Here is a 20,161-nt window from a genome sequence, read left to right as displayed (position 1 = left end):
CAATGTTGGGCATTAGATATTGAGTATTCTGGTGCTTTGGTGTGTTCTGAATTCAAATATAGAGTGAAGACAATTTTTGTTTAATGTCCTTCCCTCCTCTATCCTAGTAAAAGGGTATTACTTTTCAGGCCGAATCTTGTATAAGTAAAGCATAAATTTTTTAAAGGAATACTGAAGGTGGCGTCATCTTATTTCATTCAGATGACAAAGTCATGGCTTAACTATGTTAGAATTACAAAGTAAGGAGCATGTCATGGGAACACCTATTAACCACACTTTCTTGGATTGAAAAATAAAGTTGGACTTTATCAAAATAATGGAAAATGAGGTTGATTAAGCAAGATCCTTTTGATAATAAAGACTATTAGTTAGGTTATGTGGCAGACATTTTCTATAACTGAATGAGGTAAATCTGCAGTTCCAAGGTTTTAACACAAAACTACTCAAAGCACATGATAAAAGCACCTTATCGAAAAACTATATTGGTCTCGAACAATATATCTAGTTCCTAACCCAGTGGTCCTCAAAGCATAGTTCCCTGACCTGTAGCATCAGCATCTCATGGGAACTTGTTAGACATTAAAATTCTCAGGTCCACCTGAATCAGAAATTCAGGGTATGGAGCCTAGAAATCAGTGTGTAGGCCCACCAGGTGATTCTAATGCACCCTAAAGTTTGAGAACTGGTGTGCTAATACTTCTTGAATGTATCAGGTTAAATAAGGTGTATCTAAGCAAAACAGTCAGTGAGTATAACTTCTAGTCATATCTTATTAATATCTTTTTAATATATTCTCAATAAGCTTAAAAGTAAATGTACTGACTGGGCATCAAATTCTTTTCTGAGTCATATGTTGTTACTTTTTTGATTTCAACAAAATCAAAGAACTCACGTCAGAAGATCATTAAATATAATCTTAATAATTTTGGATAATTCTGAAGGTCAAAGAATTACTAAGTTCTAACCTTAGCTATTTACTGATGTGAACTAGATTTTTCAAATTAAATCTATAAAAAGGAAAAACAGATAGAATTAATGTTGAACCCAGTTTCACTCAAGCAATAAAAAATATTCATTCTGGGACACACTGGAGTTAACACTTTACAGAGAAGTAGGGAAAAAAGTCTCGTCCACCTCATTAAGAGATGAACTTCCAATAGCTACTTTGTCATGTATTGTTTCACATACTGTTGATTTCTAAAACTCGTAATGATAAAATTTTAAACACATAAAACTTCACAGAGCACCAGGAAATTGAAGAAGTTAAACTAAAATGTCTACATTTATAGCTGAGAAGTACTGATACGAGTTCAAGGAGAAAGAGGGTATATAAAATTTCCGATATGAAGAGTTTATATATTTTTTTAAATGGATGTTGGTAAGTATCAAGATGATACTGGATACAAAAAGTATTTTAACTTTTATTTCAAAATGTCAATTTAATATACACAAAAAATTTTATTTACAACTATTTAAGTTATAATGAAGAAATTTAGATTTCAAATTAAAAGTGGGTGAAAGGTTATATATAAGTATTCATAGTGATGAGGAAAAGTGAGCAAAAAGTTTGAAGAGGACCATTGCATAAGAAAGCAGTAATAAACAAACAATGGGGGGGGGCACACTATGAATGATACCTAATAAAACAATTAAAAGTTGTCATTCATGATGAGCTAGTAATAAAGTAAAATGCTCATCGGCTCAAAGATGAACTCTTTTAGGTTGTCTTTAGAGGCTTATTCCCACCTCTATCAATGAATTACTATATATATATATATATATATATATATATATATATATATATATATGTATATGTGTGTATATACACACATATCACAAACGCTCATCATTTAATTTCGTCCGTTTGCTAAATGAAGACCAAATCTTAGTTTAGGAGGTGGCTTCATTTGTTAAGGTCACTAGTGGGTCAATGACAAGGCAAAAAACAGTAGCCTTCATCAAAACTACCCTTAAATATTCTTCAAATGGACCATTATATTTCAGGTTATCAATGACTATTAATTCCTTTCTTTGTTGGACATAGTTTCTCTATGGCCCTCAATTAATTTAATCTCTAGTTTCTTCTTTAAGGATAAGAACATACTCCCACCACACACCTAACTGGCAAAATGAACTGTTTCATTTCTTTGTTAAGGTTGAGAAACTATTAATATTTGACCACTGATTCCCCAATATGCATTGGCTATTTAACATCTATTGCCTGTGGGTGAAAGGTACTAACTAGATTAGTAGTCAAAATTACCTACTGCTTTCATGCTTTATAATTTGCCCAATTCTATTAGTTGATATCAAGTAAGTTAAATGCACATATGATACAACTCTACCATATACTTTAGAAGGATGCAGTGGAAGTCAATAAAGTATGTGATATGTATTACACACTTTGTGTGAATAGAGTATATAATTGTGATTCTATAAGTTAGAGAAGAGGAGAGACTGGGACCATGATTAAATGAGAGCAGAACAAGGAGCTGGAGAGATGTGATGAAAGTCTGAACTGGGCCATAAGCACTGGCAGTTGAAGATGCCAGGGTATTTAGAAAGATTCAACAAGATTTGGTGAATAAATGGATGTGGTAGTTAAAGATAAAAAATAATGAGATTTTTGCTGTAAGGTTGTGAGGGAAGTTGAGAATGATCTAAATGTATTTCTAGGCTGAAAGGAAGAAGCAGGTGAAAGATAAAGAGGTTTAAGATATATGAATGAGGAGATAGATGGATATTCAGAGCACAGATTGAGAAGAAGCTGACATCTCTGAAGACAAAGGGAAGTTGAAGGAAAATGAATTCAGATGCTAATAAGTTTGTAAGTGAAGGGGTAAGAAGCTGAAGAAACCCATGCCACATGACTTCCATATTAATTGCAAAGTGAGAATACGATCAACTGAGGAAAAGAATATCCTATATTAAAAAATACAAGGAAAGAAAAATGTCTTGGGAATGGTAGGAGGTGGAAAGAGCAGATGAGGTGAAAGATGGATTGTTTAAGACAAATGAAGTTGAAAAAAGCACTTCCAAAAAAGCTGAGAGTGCTAAAATATAAAAATGATGACTCATATTGAGATAGGAGAAAGAAGTCCAAGGACTGAAGAGAATGATCATTATTAGACAGGTATGAATTCCAATTAAAGACATTTGAGTTAAACAGAACTGACCCAAGGGCCCCGAGGAAGGGTGCACAAGTGCAGGTATACATGTCCATATATGCGTCATGTGCACAAATGCACATGTGTCTAATCCAAGACTCTGATTCTATGGTTTCTGGTCCAAAATTGAAAGTTATTAGGATATATTATACTTATGTATTAGTATGATCAACTAGGAGAATTATAACTATAAGGTCATTCTTGGTGTATCAATTTCCAATGAACAAAATCACAAATAAGTCCATCGGGGCACTTCATCTTGTTCCCACAGTTGTAAATTTCTAATCCCTCACACTCCTCTAAATGTTTTTTTGAAACTCTATTATACTATTCTTCCTTTGACTTACGTTGGTCCTACTGCTCCTGGAACGTATAGTATCTAAGAAATTAAAGCTTACACTCAAGTTCTGCTTTAGCCTATTCCACTATACAATATCAGTTTCCTGTACTGCATATTTAAATTTATCCTTAGTATTAAATCTTACACACCATTAACCATACTGAAAAAACATTATGTAAAAACACTAACCTGGGGTGGATGCTACATGGGTCTGGGTTTGGACTTGCTCTACAGCTTGTGGCCTAATTTCAGATAAAGCTTGATGACTGGAACTTGGATGTTCGACGAGTTTTACTGCAGCTAGTGCATCAGGGCCAAACATCTGAATATCCATAGAAACCAGACACACTAACATGTCTAAAATAAATTAAAAACCAATAGTTATTAATCAATAATATTACCAAACAATGACATTGCTGAAAAACACATGCTGTATAGAACAACTGTTTCTCAAATGCCAGTCCACAAATCATCGTTCATCAGAATTATCTGTGGATCTTTAAAAAAGATAGTTAGGCTCAATCTCTGAAGACTGATTTAGTATCTCTGGGATGGGGATTTGGCATCTTTGTTTTTAAACAATTTCCCAACTGATTCTGATGTGTAGCCAGATTTAGGAACCACTGATATGGAAAGTAACATCTTAAATTTCTCAATAATAGTACTGGCAAGCCAAATCTCTATTAACCCTGATTTTAGTATTTACACCAAAGACAGAAATCATTTTAATCAATGAGTAAAATGTTAACATGATATACTTTCATAAGTATGTTTAAAACTGACAACCCACTAAGGGTGTGTTAAGTTCACTAATTTTAAGGATAGTAGCACTACCAGCAACTTCTAGGAACACAAGGAAACTTTTTCACTCAGCTTCAGTTGCTTAATAGTAGCAGCTGACTGTTTAAAACTGAAAGATCTGCTCTTCAGAGACAGCAGTTTTGTTGGTTTGAAATCTGATATGTAGTAACAGAAATACAGAAAGGGACATGAATTATTGGTAGCCACATACACCCTGGTCTCTATATGACAGAAGTTTCTTGCTAATCTTAAACAGGCAAAAAAGAATAGTACAAACAAGTGTATCTAATGGGTAATGACCCCTCAAAATAAACAGTACATCCTAAATATCAATTGTGATTTAGCACAGTACCAGACTAAATATTTTTTTTCCTCAATAAGGAAAATAAATGTTTCTTTGGTTTAGTCTTACCTATGCTCTTTTCTACTTTTGCAATTTTTGTGCAAGCGACGTCTCCCATTTCAGTGAGCATATATAGCACCTCGAGTGTTGAGATTACAAGCAGCACATCAGGTAAAGTGAGATGACAAATGATCTCTCTGTATGAGTCCTGATCGACATATTCACAAATCAAAACACCATTATCTTCTGCTTTGCAAAGATTTCCCAAAATTTCCATGCCTGAAAAGCATACATGCACAAACATTTATTTGTTTTTTAACAGATGCTAAAAATTTTGTGTGTGTTATACAGTGAGAAAATTAAGTAAGCGCTTACCCCTCATCTTTAAAAATCTATCCCTTGACATTAGGCATTTAGTAACAGTATGAAACATCAGATGAGTAGTTTTGAAATCAACAGGGTCCAATAGAAGCTGGAAAAAAGAAAGGACACTTGTTGAGGCAGGCTTCTTCCACTGTTGTAAACTTCAAATTTAATAAAAATTAACAACAGTGTTGCGTATGTTTTAAAAAAATGTAGTTACTGTGAGAATAGCCATCACTAAATCTGGAGCATCATTTCAAATATTTCTTTTTTCTAAAAAAGTGTGTGATACCATACTACTTTAGGCAAAACTGTATGTAGGCCTTTCATATTCTATAAGTATAGCAAATATAATAATCCTATATACTAAAATTTTAAAGTAAATATCAATGCTAACTATTAAAACTATTTTAAGTTACTGTCACATGCTTACCTCAGCTGCAATATTTCCTAATGTGTCAAGGCCTAATTGCCTTAGAGAAATAAAATGACTATGTGCAGAAAGTAATAGGAAACGAAGACAGGTACGATTAGCTGCCAAGAGCTTAACATTGCCCTCCTCAAAGGAAAGATTTCGCAAAATCACTGCAATCTGAAGTACCCGTTGTCCTTCAATATCATTAATGCCCAGCTTTCGAGGTGGATGAAATAAAGATTCCCAAATCCATTCTCCTGATGTACCTTCTATAATAGAAAATACACATTTTACTTAAATTAATATTTTATTTATTATTATTGATAGTCAAAGTTACTTAAAATTTTTCTTATTGACTTACCATGAGACTTGTTTCTGTCAGAAATGAGGTCACGTACTTCATTATCATCAACAATGTCCTTCCAAAACTGTAATAAGAAATTGTAATACTTAATTCTGACATTTGAAAACAACTCTTCTATTACTTTAAAGACAGTCACACATACTATAACTCTATAAAATTTCTATTTAAAAAAAATTCATGTAGATATTATATGTTATATATTTATTTATTTGACATAAATGCTTAACTTTTTATAGGTTTAAGGTAGTTATAAATAAGGTATCATTTCAGACTAGAGTTTCTCAACCTGGGGTTATGGTGCTATTATCTTGTTACTTTTGTACTAATTTAGGGTCGTATTATCTTGTTACCTTTGAACTAATAAAGAAGCACACAGACTATTTGCTTTTCATCTCTTAAGCATTCTAGTGTGTATATTTCAAAATAATTGTATTTTATTTTTTTGGAATAAAGATTCCTTTGCATTTAAAGTCACTAGTCTGAGAAAAAGTCCACTACCAAAAGGATCCACTGCTCAAAAAACTCACGATAGAAAATGTTTGAGAATAAACAAGAACTAGGCATACGAAGAAAAAAAAAAAACAATGTTCAATAAACAAGAAAAAAGGGCCATAGGAAATCCAAATAACAAAGATATCAGACATGGAATTTTAGATGATCACAGATAATAAATTCAAAGAAATAAGAGATCGAAAAATTTGACAAATAAACGAAAACTATAAGAACTGGGGTGTCTGAGTGGCTCAGTTGGTTGAGCATTTGACTTTTGATTTTGGCTCTGGTAATGATCTCACAGTTCTTGAGCTCGAGCCCCACGCCGGGCTCTGTGCTGACAATGTGGAGCCTGCTTGGGAGTCTGTCTCCCTCTCTCTATGCCCCTTCCCCACTCATGCTGTCTCTCTCTCTCTCTCTCTCTCTCTCTCTCAAAAATTGAATAATAAATAAATATTAAAAAAATATAAAAGCTAAACAGAATTTCTGGAACTGAAAAGACAACTCAATCTAACAAATGATTATATACAACTCAAGAAACAATTAGTGAACTAAAAGAGAGTGCAGAAGAAAATAACAAATTGTCAGCAAAAAGAGACAAAAGGATGAAAAAAAAAAGCATATAAGACACAGGGCATAGAGTGAAAGGTTCTAACATTAGGGTAATTGGAGTTCCTGAGGAAGATGACAGAGAATGGGCAGAAACAATAGTTGAAGAGACAAGGCAAATAATTTTCTAAAACAACTGAAAGATGTTAACCTACAGATTTAAAAAGCACTCCAAACTCTGAAGAAAGAGAAATAAAGATGTGTAGGAACATCACAATAAAATAATAAAATACCTGAAAAGCAAATACAAAACAAAACAGGGGCGCCTGGGTGGTTTAGTTGGTCAAGTATCTGACCGGCTCAGGTCATGATCTTGCAGTTCGTGGGCTGGAGCCCCATGTCGGGCTGTGCTGACAGCTTGAAGCCTGAAGCCTGCTTTGGATTCTGTGTCTCCCTCTCTCTCTGCCCTTCCCCTGCTTACTCTCTCTCTCTCTCTCTCAAAAATATATAAACATTAAAAAAAAAAATTAAAACACACACATACAAACCCTCCAAAACAAAATCCAATTTAAAATGCAAAGACAATAGGAGACTGTTAAAAACTGAGAACAAACTGAGGGTTGATGAGGGGTGGGAGGGAGGGGGGGTGGGTGATGGGTATTGAGGAGGGCACCTTTTGGGATGAGCACTGGGTGTTGTATGGAAACCAATTTGACAATAAATTTCATATATTGAAAAAATAAATAAATAAATAAAATGCAAAGACAGAGAAAAGAACAGATAATCTTGAAAAGGACAACTAAAATGACAGCAGACTTTGTAAAAAAAAATTAATAATAATAATAATAATAATAATAATAATAATGATGATGATAATGGAAGCCAGAAGACAATGGGACATTTTCTTAGTGATGGAAGAAATGATCTGCCAAACTAAAATCTTTATACAGTGAAATTGCCCTTCAAAAATGAAAACTGGCAAATGAAAACTGAGAAAACTTGTCATCTACAAACCAGCATGAAAGAAAAATAAATGAAAAGGTAGATGTAGTTTAAATCAAGATAATGAATGAATTACTTAAAAAATGTCTTATGAGGTAAAAATACACATAAAATTAAAATCTATGACAAAATGTCTAGAAGAGACTTTTGTTCAGGCCATAATGGAGTAACTGGTACTTCAGTAGTCCTATCATAAAACTTCCTATCATAAAACTACTATGTATAAAACAACTGTTTTCAGAGATTGGACAACACAGCAATGCAAAACTAATCACTGAAATAGGGAAAACAAATGAAGTGAGTCCAATGACTGTTCCATAGTTTTACAGGACGCTCTTTCTAGACTACAGCAAAGGGACAATAAATCTAAGAGATCACAGCAAGCTGAGGAAACTGATCAAGGCCAATAGAACTAGAATTTGAGAGCAAATTTGCAAGAAAGAGGAGCAATGAAGAGAAAACTCCATGACTCTGCACAGGACTGCCTTGAATTGATTTATGTTATGACTGAACTCCAAAACACCAGGCCAAAAAAAAAAAAAAAAAAAAATGTAGAGAAAAACTACTGAGGAGCTATACTGGACAATTCACAAAACAGAGAAAACTCATTAAATACCCTGCTAATTCAGTCAAAATCCAAACAAAGCCATGCCTTAGGAATAAGGATAAACTAGTGCTAAAGACTAATTTCTCTCAATCGTAACAAAGCTTTAAAACAATCTTCTAAAGGATCAATATGTCACAATCCATATGTCAATTAAAAAGCATGCCAGAACAAAGTCCAAAATCCAAATAGTCAATAATGTAACATTCGTAATATCCATACCTAATAAAAAATTATTGTCTGTACAAAGAAAGTAAGAAACATGATTCATAACTAAGACAAAAATATTTCAACAAAAAACAAATCCAGACGTAATAAAGATAATGGATTTAGCAGACAGATTTTAAAACATTTTTTAATAAAATTTTATTTTTTACTAAATATGGGCAAAGATGTAAAGGGAAGTATGAACACAATTAGAAAAATGGGATGTTTTTAAAGACAATCAAATAGAATCTCTAGAGTAAAAAAACATAGTATCTGAAATAAAAAACATGACTAGAGGGGCTAAACATAACAGAAACTATCCATGAAGAACACAGGAAAAGAAGGTCTAAAAACAATGAACAGAACTTCAGTGGCTTGTGGGACAATAAATGGTCTAACATTTGTATGAATATAGTCTGAGAAAAATAAGGGAAAGAAAATATCTCAAGGTATAACTGCCAAAACTTTCCAGATTTCATGAAAAATTACAACCAAAAGAGCTAAATAAATCCCAACCAAGAGAAGTGCAGAAAACTTCAACAAGGCACATCATAACCAAAATAAAAATTGATGATTAAGCAAACACCTTACAAGCAGTCAGAGAAAACACATCACACACAAGATAATAAGAATAAAACTGACTTCTTGTCAGTAACAAGCAAATCAGATGGCAATGAAACATTACCCTAAAACTACTCAAATAATGCCCTAAAAACATGTAATTTTATATTCAGCAAAAACATCTTTCAAACATAAAGGCAAAATAAAATTTTTAGGAAAATAAAACCTAATAATCAAAACTCAACCACATCAATAATTTCATAAAGTATAAATAAATGGTCTGAACACATTCATGAAAAGTAATAAATTACAGAAAAACTATAGTGAGGGAAGAGGGGAAAGCAAAACCCAACTATAAGATGTCTATAAGAAACACTGTATATAAAACCACAGATGACAAGCATAAAGACAGAAAAAAAGATATATCATGAAAATATTAATTATAAGAAAGCTGCTACAGATAAATTATACCAGGGAAGTTACTTCAGAAAATGGGATATTACCAGAGGTCAGAGGAATATTTCATGCTAATAAATAAAAGCTGAATCATCAAGAAAATGTAAAAATCCTGGGGCACCTGGGTGGCTCAGTTGGTTAGGTGACTGACTTCGGCTCAGGTCACGATCTCACAGCTCGTGAGTTTGAGACCCGCGTCGGTCTCTGTGCTGACAGCTCAGAGCCTGGAGCCTACTTCAGATTCTGTGTCTTCCCCTCTCTCTACCCGTCCCCTGCTCACGCTCTGTGTTTCTCTGTCTCTCAATAATAAATAAACGTTAAAAAAATAAAAAAAAAAAGAAAATGTAAAAATCCTAAGTGTATATGCAACTAATAACAAAGGTTCAAAATACAAAAACTGACAGAACTGGGCTGCCTGGGTGGCTCAGTCCATGATCTCACAGTTTGTGAGTTTGAGCCCTGAATTGAGCTAGCTGCTGTCAGCATACAGCCTGCTTCAGATCCTGGCACCCTCTCTCTCGAAAATGAATAAACACTTAACAAAAACAAAAACAAAAACTGACAGAACTATAAGGAGACAGAAACATTCACACTGTCGATAATTTTAACACTCATCTCCCAGGAAATCCTGGAACAATTATGTATAAAAGCAGTAATGATACAAAAATTTTGAACACTGTCAAATACCTTGGCTTGTTATTAATAAATATTGCATTCAACAATAGTAGAGCATACAATGTTTTCAAGTGTGTATGAAACATTCATGAAAACCATATGCTGAGCCATAAAAGAAATCCTGGTAAGTTTAAAAGAACTTATATAGACTATGTTCTCTGACAACAATGGAATGAGATAAGAGTAATAACTTTAACAATAATACTAATATTAAAAGCTACTTTGAAAGAAAACACAGTCAGATATTAAACAGCACACTTCTACATAACCCATAAACAAGAAATCATGAAGGACATGAGAAAATATCTTGAACTAAATGATAATGAAAACTCAACATAAGCAAACGTGTGGGATACATCTCAAGCAGTTTATCAGAATTTATAGCTTTATATGCTGACATTAAACAAGAAGGAATGTTTAAAACCAATGGCCTAAGATTCTATTTTAAGAGGTCTGAAAAAGAGCAAAGTAATGTATAACAAGAGCAATATATAGACATCAAAAGTGAGTATATGGAGATGGGAGTTTGTTCTAGTGTCCCTGCATTATCTAAAAAGTGGTAAAAGTACTAATTTACTAAATTAGTAATAATGAAAATTATAATCTTGGGGTGCCTGGTGGCTCAGTCAGTTAAGTGTCCAGCTTTTGATTTCAGCTCTGGTCACGATCTCATGGTTCATGGGTTTGGGCCCTGTGCTGGGCTTTCTGCTGGCAGTGTGGAGCCAGCTTGGGACTCTCATATTCTCTCTCTCCTCCCCCCTCTCTGCCCCTCCCCCACTCACATGCTCTGTCTCTCTCCCTCAAAATAAATAAATATACATTTAAAAAATAGTAACTAAATAAAATTATAATCTCTAGTGTAATCACTAAGAGAACAGAAAAAGTATAAAATACCAAAGTAACAGTATGCAGAATACTGAATAGTAAACAATACTCAGTCAAATCAGTTGAAAAAAAAAGTAAGAAAGGAGGAAGGGAAACAAAACCAAACCAAATAGGCAGGACCTATAGAGACCAATTTAATACACTGCATATTTAAACACAATCATATCAAAATTATATTTAACATAAATTGAATAAATGCACAAATTTAAAAACAAAGATTTTCACACTGGGGGGAAGAAAGCCCAAATGTATGTTTTTATATATAAAAAAAATCTAAAATACAAGGATAAATAAGGACAGTTCAAGGCAGATGAACATAAGGGAAGGGAAGCAAAAATAATGTAAAACACAGAGGTGGACAAACCATAAGAGACTCTTAAATACAGAGAACAAACTAAGGGTTGCTGGAGGAGTGCTGGGTGGGGTGATGGGCTAAATGGGCGAGGGGCATTTAGGAGGACACTTGTTGGGATGAGCACTGTTATATGTAAACGAATTACTAAATTCTATTCCTGAAAATAAATAAACAAAATTAAAGTTACTATTTTTGCATTCCCCCCAGAAGAGAGGTTCAAGGCAAAATATGAGCCATACAAACCACAGCCAAGTAGAAGATGATTTTACATTGATTTAAGACCAAAAAAAGTAGACTTAAAGGTAAAAAAGTTACTTTACATGTTCAGTTGACCAGAAAGATACAACATCTGTAAGTGTGCACTATGTAACAATCTTGAAATATAAAAACACAGAATTATAGAACTGTAAGGAAAGTCATATCAATAATCACATTAGGTGTTTTTAATATACCTCTCTCCATAAATGAAGAAATAAATGGACAAAAGAGTACTGATATGGAAGCAGGAGTATCATGATTAACCATGTTGGCCTGACACACATAGAAATTCACATCCAACAACTTCCAAATATGTATTATTTTCAAATGTGAATAGTGTTTATGAAATCTCATTAATGTTAGGCTAACAAATAGTGAAAATATTTCAAAAGTTTAAGATTATACAGAGTATATTGTTTCTGCATAGTGAAATTCAGTTAGATATTAATAAGAAAAAGAAAACCAGAAAAACTTCATGTTTTTGGATATAAAAAACTTCCCTTCAAGAGATGATATTTACAAATGACATATCTGATAAAGGGTTAGTATCCAAAATATGTAAAGAACTTGTAAAACTCAACCCCAAAAACAAATAATCCAATTTAAACATGGGCAAAAAACATTGTTCCAAAGAAAAATGAATAGACATTTTTCCAAAGTAGACACATAGATGGCCAAAAGACACATGAAAAGATGCTCAACATCACTCATCATTAGGAAAATACAAATCAAAACTATAATGACATCTCACCTCACACCTGTCAGAATGGCTAAAATCAACAACACAAACAACAGGTGTTGGCAAGGATGTAGAAAAAGGGAAATCCCCTTGCACTGTTGGTGGGAATACAAACTGGTGCAGTCACTCTGAAAAACAGTATGGCGGCTCCTCAAAAAGTTAAAATAGAACTCCTTATGGTCTAGCAAATTGCACTGCTAGGTATATACCCAAAGAATACAAAAATACTAATTCAAAGGGATACATGCAGCCCGATATTTATAGCATTATCTAAAGTAGCCAAATTATGGAAATAGCATCCATCAACTGGATACAGAACAGTGGTCTACCTACCTACCTACCTACACATACAATAGAATACTATTCAGCCATAAAAAAGAATGAATATTGCCCTTTACAACAACATGGATGGAGCTAGAGAATATAATGCTCAGTGAAGTCAGAGAAAGATAGTATCATGATTTCACTCATATGTGAATTTAAGAAAGAAAACAGGGAAAGGGATACAAAGAGAGAAAGAGAGAGAGAGAGAGAGAGAGAGAGAGAGAGAGGCAAACCAAGAAACAGACTCTTAATGATAGGGAACAAACTAATGGTTACCAGAGGGAAGCTGGGTGGGGTGGAGGGTGAAATAGGTGATGGGGATTAAGAAGTGCACTTGTGATGAGCACCAGTTGTTATATGGAAGTATTGAATCTCTATACTGTATACCTGAAACCAACATTGCATTGTATGTTACCTAACTGGAATTTTAAATAAAAACTTAAAAAAATAAAAAGAAGGAAACTTCCCTTCAAAATAATCCATGTAGAGGACATCATAATGAAAATTATAAGATAATTTAAGGTGACCTTTAATGAAAACATGAAATACAGAATTGGGAGAATAAAATTAAAGGTGTGCTTAGAAGGAATTTTATGGCTTTAAATGTATGCATTTAAATGTATGTATTAGAAAAAATAAAAACAAAAATCAATGATCTAAGCACCAGCACAAGATTACAAAATGTGCAATAATTAAACCCAAAGAATACAGTGTACAAAAAGAAATAAAAAGAGCAGAAATTAATGAAAACATGCAAGAGAGGTGATCATCTAATCATCTTCAACATATTTGTGTCTTCTTGATTTCAAGGGAGTATACTGACACCCACCCCCCGCCACTCCCCATCGTTGACTGCATAAGTAAATATACAATTTGTGCATCTTACAACTTTAATCACTATTTTTCTAGCCTAACTACAACCAAAAGGCTTGGCTTTTAATGGGGAGGGGTGAGGGGGGAGGAAAGAATACAGGACTTCGGATAAGCTTGTGAAGTGGGGAATTAATATGCAACTTTGTATCATGGTAAGAAATTGGAAGGTCTAATACCCTCAAATACAGGGAGCAAAAGGGGTTGACCGTCTCTACTTGAGCTCTGAGTTAAAAACAGTTTCCTAAGTATTTCACCACTAGCCTGCTCCACAGCCTCCATAGGTTTGGTTTTATTACAACAGTCATCAGAAAATTTCCAATAAGGAAACTAACATAAAATCAATTTAGACAGCTTTTCTTTTCAGGTCACTGGCAAATGCAAATAAGAAGTGAAGAAATAAACTCTCCATCCAATCTACAAAAATCCCACAGAAAAGTCTGCTAAAGTTTATAAACTAACATTGTAAAACATGGGAATAATCCGCCATGAATCAGAGTGACTAGAATGAGTTGCAAGAGGCTTAAGTATTAGAACTGTCAGGTGTGTGTGTTTGTACACATACATTTAATTTTTGATCTACATTTTATATACGTATATATTTAATTTGTACATAATTTGAATATTAATACAATATATTTTAAATATACATTATTTGAATTATTAAAAGCATAAAAGACCAAAAGGGCGAATTTGAAAAAATATAAAGAAAAGTTCTAGAAATTAAAACACAGACACTAGGGGCGCCTGAGTAGCTTGGTTGGTTAAGTGTCCAACTTTGGCTCAGGTCGTGGTCTCACAATCTGTGAGTTTGAGCCCCACGTCAGGCTGTGCGGTAACAGCTCAGAGCCTGGAGCCTGCTCAGATTCTGTGTCTCTTTTTCTCCTCTGCCCCCTCCCGACTCACATTCTGTCTCTCTCTCTAAACAAAATATTAAAAAAAAATTAAAAACACAGACACTGAAATAAAATTTAACAAGTAAATCAAGTAAAATATTAGATACAGCTGAAGAGTGACTAAGTGAACTGAAAAACAACCCTAAGGAAATTAGCTAGAATACTGCTCAGAATCTAGGTATTCTCAGATTTATTGCTGTTGTTATAGATTTATCATGTTCAGAAATCAATGTATAATAAAAACAGAACTTTATTTATTTGCTATTCTAAAGCATTTTTTACTCAATCACAACTTTGCATGGGTATCTGTATGTATTATACTAAGGATTGAAGTATAAATAGTATGTATACAAAATGACCAGCCATTGATCCTTGGCACTTGGCAACATGTACTTCAAAGGCTCAATATTTTAATGTATGTGTTACCTTAACAAAATCTCTATCAGTCTTCTCCTTCCATTCTTCACCAAATACAGTAGAAAAGGATCCTAAAGCTAAAAGAATAAATAGTATATTCAGTAAAATGGAATTATTCTTTCACTTACTTCCTTAGTATATAGGTTTAGAAAAAACAGCAAAAGTATATTTACATATCTTCTTCACTAAAAACTATTTCATAGTAAATGATAGAAAATCATGATAATCTCTTCTGAAATACAGTTTTTTAAATTACAGAATTTAAAGAAAACTTAACTTTCTACAAACTAAAAATATACAACTCATTTTTATAGTATTTATACAGACAATGTAGAAAAGAAGAATACTGTAACAGTTACTCTGCATTAGGTTTAACTTGTAGAGGAGAAAAAAAAAAGTCAAACTAATGCTATTGCTATTAGGTTGCCAGAATTTTTAAATTTAAAATTTTTATATTAATTTCAAAAGTGATTGTGTAATAAATATTTCAAATAGGATAAGGCATTCTTTGGAAGTAATTCCCACAAATAAAATCTCCCCTAAGAAACATACTCAGTACTATAGTTTCTCTACATTTGATAAAGTTGTTTTAGAAGAAAAATCAAATCATGCATTTCAAAACCTTCTTAATAACACCCAACCCTTCAGCTCCCCACAACAAAGGTTTAGGCATAGAAGAAGACGTTATATCATTTTATTTCTCCTTTATGTTGCTAGCTCATATTATCAGTTATGGGAACAGACAATAAAAGCAGTATGATACAAATGTCTGAAATGTGGGACAATAATAAGCATTAAGCCTTTAAAAATTAGGGAAATGTTTTTGGGGCATCTGGATGGCTCAGCCAGTTGAGCGTCTGACTCTTGGTTTTGGCTCAGGTCATGATTTCATAGTTTCGTGAGTTTGAGGCCCATATTGGGCTCTAGGTTGGCAGCACAGAGCCTGTTTGGAATTCTCTCTCTCCCTCTTTCCCACTTGCGCTGTCTCTGTCTCCCTCAAAATAAACAAACTTAAAAAATTAAAAAAAAAAAAGGGAAGTGCTTTTATCAACCATGAAATTAATTCTTTAATGAAAGCTACTGCTTTTGGAACACAGAAAGAAAACTATATAGTGGCAATAGTTAACAGAAAAACTAGTTTTGTGAACATAATTCTTTAAAAAACAAAAGTAAGCATCCTTAATGGATATGTTGTGATCAGCATATACATTTTCTGTTGTAAAAAGATTTATTGAATCTTTGTATTCTTATTATGCCTTAGACCTAACATTTCCTTAATACTGAGTTAAGCAAAAGTTTGTTAAGTATTTAGGTTAGAGTAAGAATTTTCATTTAAACATACTAAAAAGGATGAAGAATAAATTTTAACATAAGTTTATCAATTAATTTCAATATTGATAATAGGGTCATGAAGAAATAACAGAATAGATGTGCAAGTTTTTAATAAGTAAATAAACTACAATGACCTAAGGAAGAATTTCATAAAATATCACACTTACATATAAAATAGCCACTTAATTAGAAAAATGAAGCCCACATACCACTAAAGAGAAATAAGATTTTGTTTGTCCTGAAAAAACCTTATAAAGAAAAACTTCACTGGGAAAAGAATACTAGATGGAAATATAAGATGGAAAAATTACACTTTTTGTCAAATAGAATTTTTATTATATTCTTCAAACATACAAAAAATATAAACATTCTACATTTTCTAAAGGAAGTGTCATGTATATTTATCTCTTATTAAAATCCCATGCCCTAAAAATAAATCGAACTGCTCAAAAGCCTAACCAAATCAAATATATTCATAATCCTCAGATATCTAATGTAAAATCACTGCTTTAAGTATAGTGTCTTCATAAAGTCCCCAAGTACTCTGAACTCTAAACTTCTGACTGTTGGTATGATAGTAATATTCCTTAAACATCATTTGCTAGATTATTAGTTTTTGATTGCTATACTGCATAAGATAAATAAAAGTGACTAAAAAATGCATGAAGATAAACTAGGTCTGAAGAATGTCAGACCTCAGTAAAGCAAAACTGGTAAGATAACTTTTATTGTATATACACATGTAATCCTATTCATTGATTAAATGGTCAAGATGTCACTAAAATTATTCTGGTTTGAGAATATTTTTTCTAAAAACTTCATTTTAAGGTTTCTAAATGTGAAAAATTTAAACTTTATTCCATTTAAATGCTGAAATGTCCTTAAAAGACCAAAACAAAATATTAGGAACCATAAAACATGAAAGTGAGACAGAAATCCACCAAATTTATATCTCCAAAGTTATAATTCAAACTGAGAAGTACTTTGTTCCTCCCTCATATAACCAACAAGACTTTCAGGCAGGGTAAAAAACTAATTTCACTTTTGTTTAAACATTTCAAAATTGCCTTCATACAACCTTAAGTACCTGACAAATTCTAAGGTATCCTACTACTTAGTCCCAAATAAAATTATGTTTGAAAAGTATACTACTTGACCCAATCAAATTGCAGAAAAATGAACTTATTTGCAAACATGTTACTATTTAAGAATAAAAACAATAATAGTCACAAGTCTATAAAATACTATAAGAAATTCTCTCTCAAACTGTGTCTACTGTGCTATACATAGTGCCGATATGATAAAATAATTTCAATATATCAATACCTTACCTTTTTTTTTTTTTTCCTCATGTATCTGAGTTGTTGGGAAAGACATTATGCAAAGTTTGGTCTTGAACAGCCGAGTCCCTTCCCAAGGGGATAAATTAAATCCCTCTCTCCATGTAACTATGTGCACCCAGAATTTCCTTTTGATTCATGCTATCTACCCTATTTGGGATTACCCCCATACCTTACCCATTAGTAGTTTATACTGCTGGCAAAAGAGGTTACAATGGCGTTCAAATAGAAGGAGGGTTGAGAAGAAAAAATTTTACAACAATAACATTCAGCCAACATAGATATTTTAAAAAGAAAAACCATGAGTGGAAAAATTTCGAAACATATTTTCTAAATCCCTATTAAACTACAATTAGAGAAATGAGCAATTTAGTCTTAAGAGTAACCTAGATTTACAGAACATATATAATTTAACTTATGAAAATCTTTGATGAGCAAATCCTATAAGTAAAAAGGACATGGAATATTTGGTAACTCTTATTTTATTTAGGCAGCAAATTTAAATACATTGACCTAAACTTTTAACTAAAAATAATAACACGCACTGCAAAAAAAAAAAAAATTTCTTGCAGGTCCCAGTCTTTTCTATCAGGATTTTGTATCAAACAATCTTCTAACATCAAGAAACCCATACTATTACTCTAAGAAAAACCCAGGATTTTTATTGCAAAAGTTCTAGTGAGGTAATTACTATTCAAATATTTAAAGTTAAAAAAACAAATATTCATTATCTTAAATAGCACATTTAATATAATAAAAGCAAATAAAGAATGCTATTATACTAATAAAAAGTACTTTTCTCCTTAAAAACCTTTTTAAAAATCCCTAAGACCTTTATAGACTGATCATACAATAGGTTCAGCTTAAAACTTACTGTCGTCAAACACCCCGGCATTAGCAAGTAATAAAGTGATGATTTTAGGGTCTTTTTCGAGTTGCATGACGTGCTTGCTTTCATTTGATAGAAGAGTGCATACATTAATAGCAAAGTCCACTTCATTTGGGAGTCCAGATAACAGTGAAAGCACCAATTTATTATAATCATTTGGCGAATTGAAGTCCATAGATAGCCCATAACTTTGACGCAGATAATCTAAGACAAAAACAAAAACACCTTAAGTATATCAAGGATTAGAAACCATTGTGGTTAATATCTTGCAAATACAAGACAGAGGCTTGTTTTCTTTTATGAAATTTAACTTGAGTAGAAGGTTAAAAGAGTTCAACTTTCTAAACTTAAGTGAAAATTACATTCTTCAAAAAGTATTAAAACACAAAAAATGTACTATATCCTCTTGGATATCATTACCAAATTATTACTCTATCATTATTTAAATTTACCTACTCTGTACTTTTTACTCCTGCACTTCAAGAATCTATTTCTAATTCTTATACACTACTAAGCCAGGGACACTGATTCTTTTGAAATTTTGACAATATCATGATTTTAGACACATTGTCTACCTTCTTTACCTAACTATAGGAGAATTATTATTTTTTGGTCAGATTTATCACAATAATTAACACAATAAAATTCATGCTTTTTAGTTCTATGAGTTTTGACAAATGAAGTCTTTTAACCACAACCACAATGAAGATACAGAATACTGCCATCACCCACAAAAGTTTCTTTATGCTCTTTTGCAGTTAAGCCCCTCTTCTAACCACAGACAACCACTGATCTACTTTCTGTTCCTATACATTTTTATTTCAAAATTCCAAATAAATGGAATTATATAGTATGTAATCTTTTATGTCTGACTTCATTCATTTAGCAAAATGCTTTTGAGATTAATATCCATATTGAGGTATATATTAGTAGTCTGTTTTTAATGCTATAGTGTGGGCATAACACAATTTGTTTATTCATTCCCTAGTTGAATGACATTTGAACTGTTTTCAGTTTTTGGCACTTATGAATACAGTTGCTATAAACATTCACATATTCGTACAGAAATATTTTTTCACTTCTCTTGCATTGCTGGGCCATATATAAGTGTATGTTTAACTTGGTAAGAAACTGTGAAGCTGCTTCCAAAGTGGCTTATAACATCTTGCATTTCCAGAAGGAATCCAGAGTCCTGTTGCTCTGCATCCCTGTCAGCATTTTAATATCGTCAGTTTTAAATAATCTGAATGTGAGTTATTTATCAAGTATTTGTTTTATACTTTTTCCCAAACAGTGGCCTATCTTTTCAGTTTCTTAACAGTGTCTTTGAAGAGTGTAAGTTCTTCATTTTGATGAAGTGTGATTTATAACTTTTTACCTTTATGGTTCACGATTTTGTATCCTAAGAAATCTTTGCCTAATCCAAGGTAACTAAGATTTTCTGTAGGACAATTAATTCAAAACATCTTCAAAACTTTGAAGGTAGGAAAGATGGACTTACAGTAACATATAATCAT

General features: G+C 32.6%; 1 protein-coding gene across 2 annotated transcripts in view; it reads right to left on the bottom strand.

Moving 5' to 3' along the window:
- Positions 1 to 20,161, bottom strand: part of ARID2 (AT-rich interaction domain 2) — a 170,686-nt gene that overhangs the window by 55,833 nt on the left and 94,692 nt on the right. For both annotated transcript variants that reach the window (XM_045465413.1, XM_045465412.1), the window contains exons 5-11: positions 18,630 to 18,848; positions 15,093 to 15,160; positions 5,791 to 5,857; positions 5,448 to 5,698; positions 5,027 to 5,123; positions 4,721 to 4,930; positions 3,697 to 3,864 (exon numbers count right to left, since the gene is read on the bottom strand). In XM_045465413.1, coding sequence (XP_045321369.1) covers positions 3,697 to 3,864; positions 4,721 to 4,930; positions 5,027 to 5,123; positions 5,448 to 5,698; positions 5,791 to 5,857; positions 15,093 to 15,160; positions 18,630 to 18,848 — 1,080 coding nt within the window. The remainder of the gene's footprint in view (positions 1 to 3,696; positions 3,865 to 4,720; positions 4,931 to 5,026; positions 5,124 to 5,447; positions 5,699 to 5,790; positions 5,858 to 15,092; positions 15,161 to 18,629; positions 18,849 to 20,161) is intronic.

The sequence above is a fragment of the Leopardus geoffroyi genome, chromosome B4 (genome assembly GCF_018350155.1).
Source record: "Leopardus geoffroyi isolate Oge1 chromosome B4, O.geoffroyi_Oge1_pat1.0, whole genome shotgun sequence".
NCBI classification, from domain to species: Eukaryota; Metazoa; Chordata; class Mammalia; order Carnivora; family Felidae; genus Leopardus; species Leopardus geoffroyi.
Note: the sequence above shows the minus strand (reverse complement) of the source record. Positions and strands in the feature narration are given on the sequence as shown.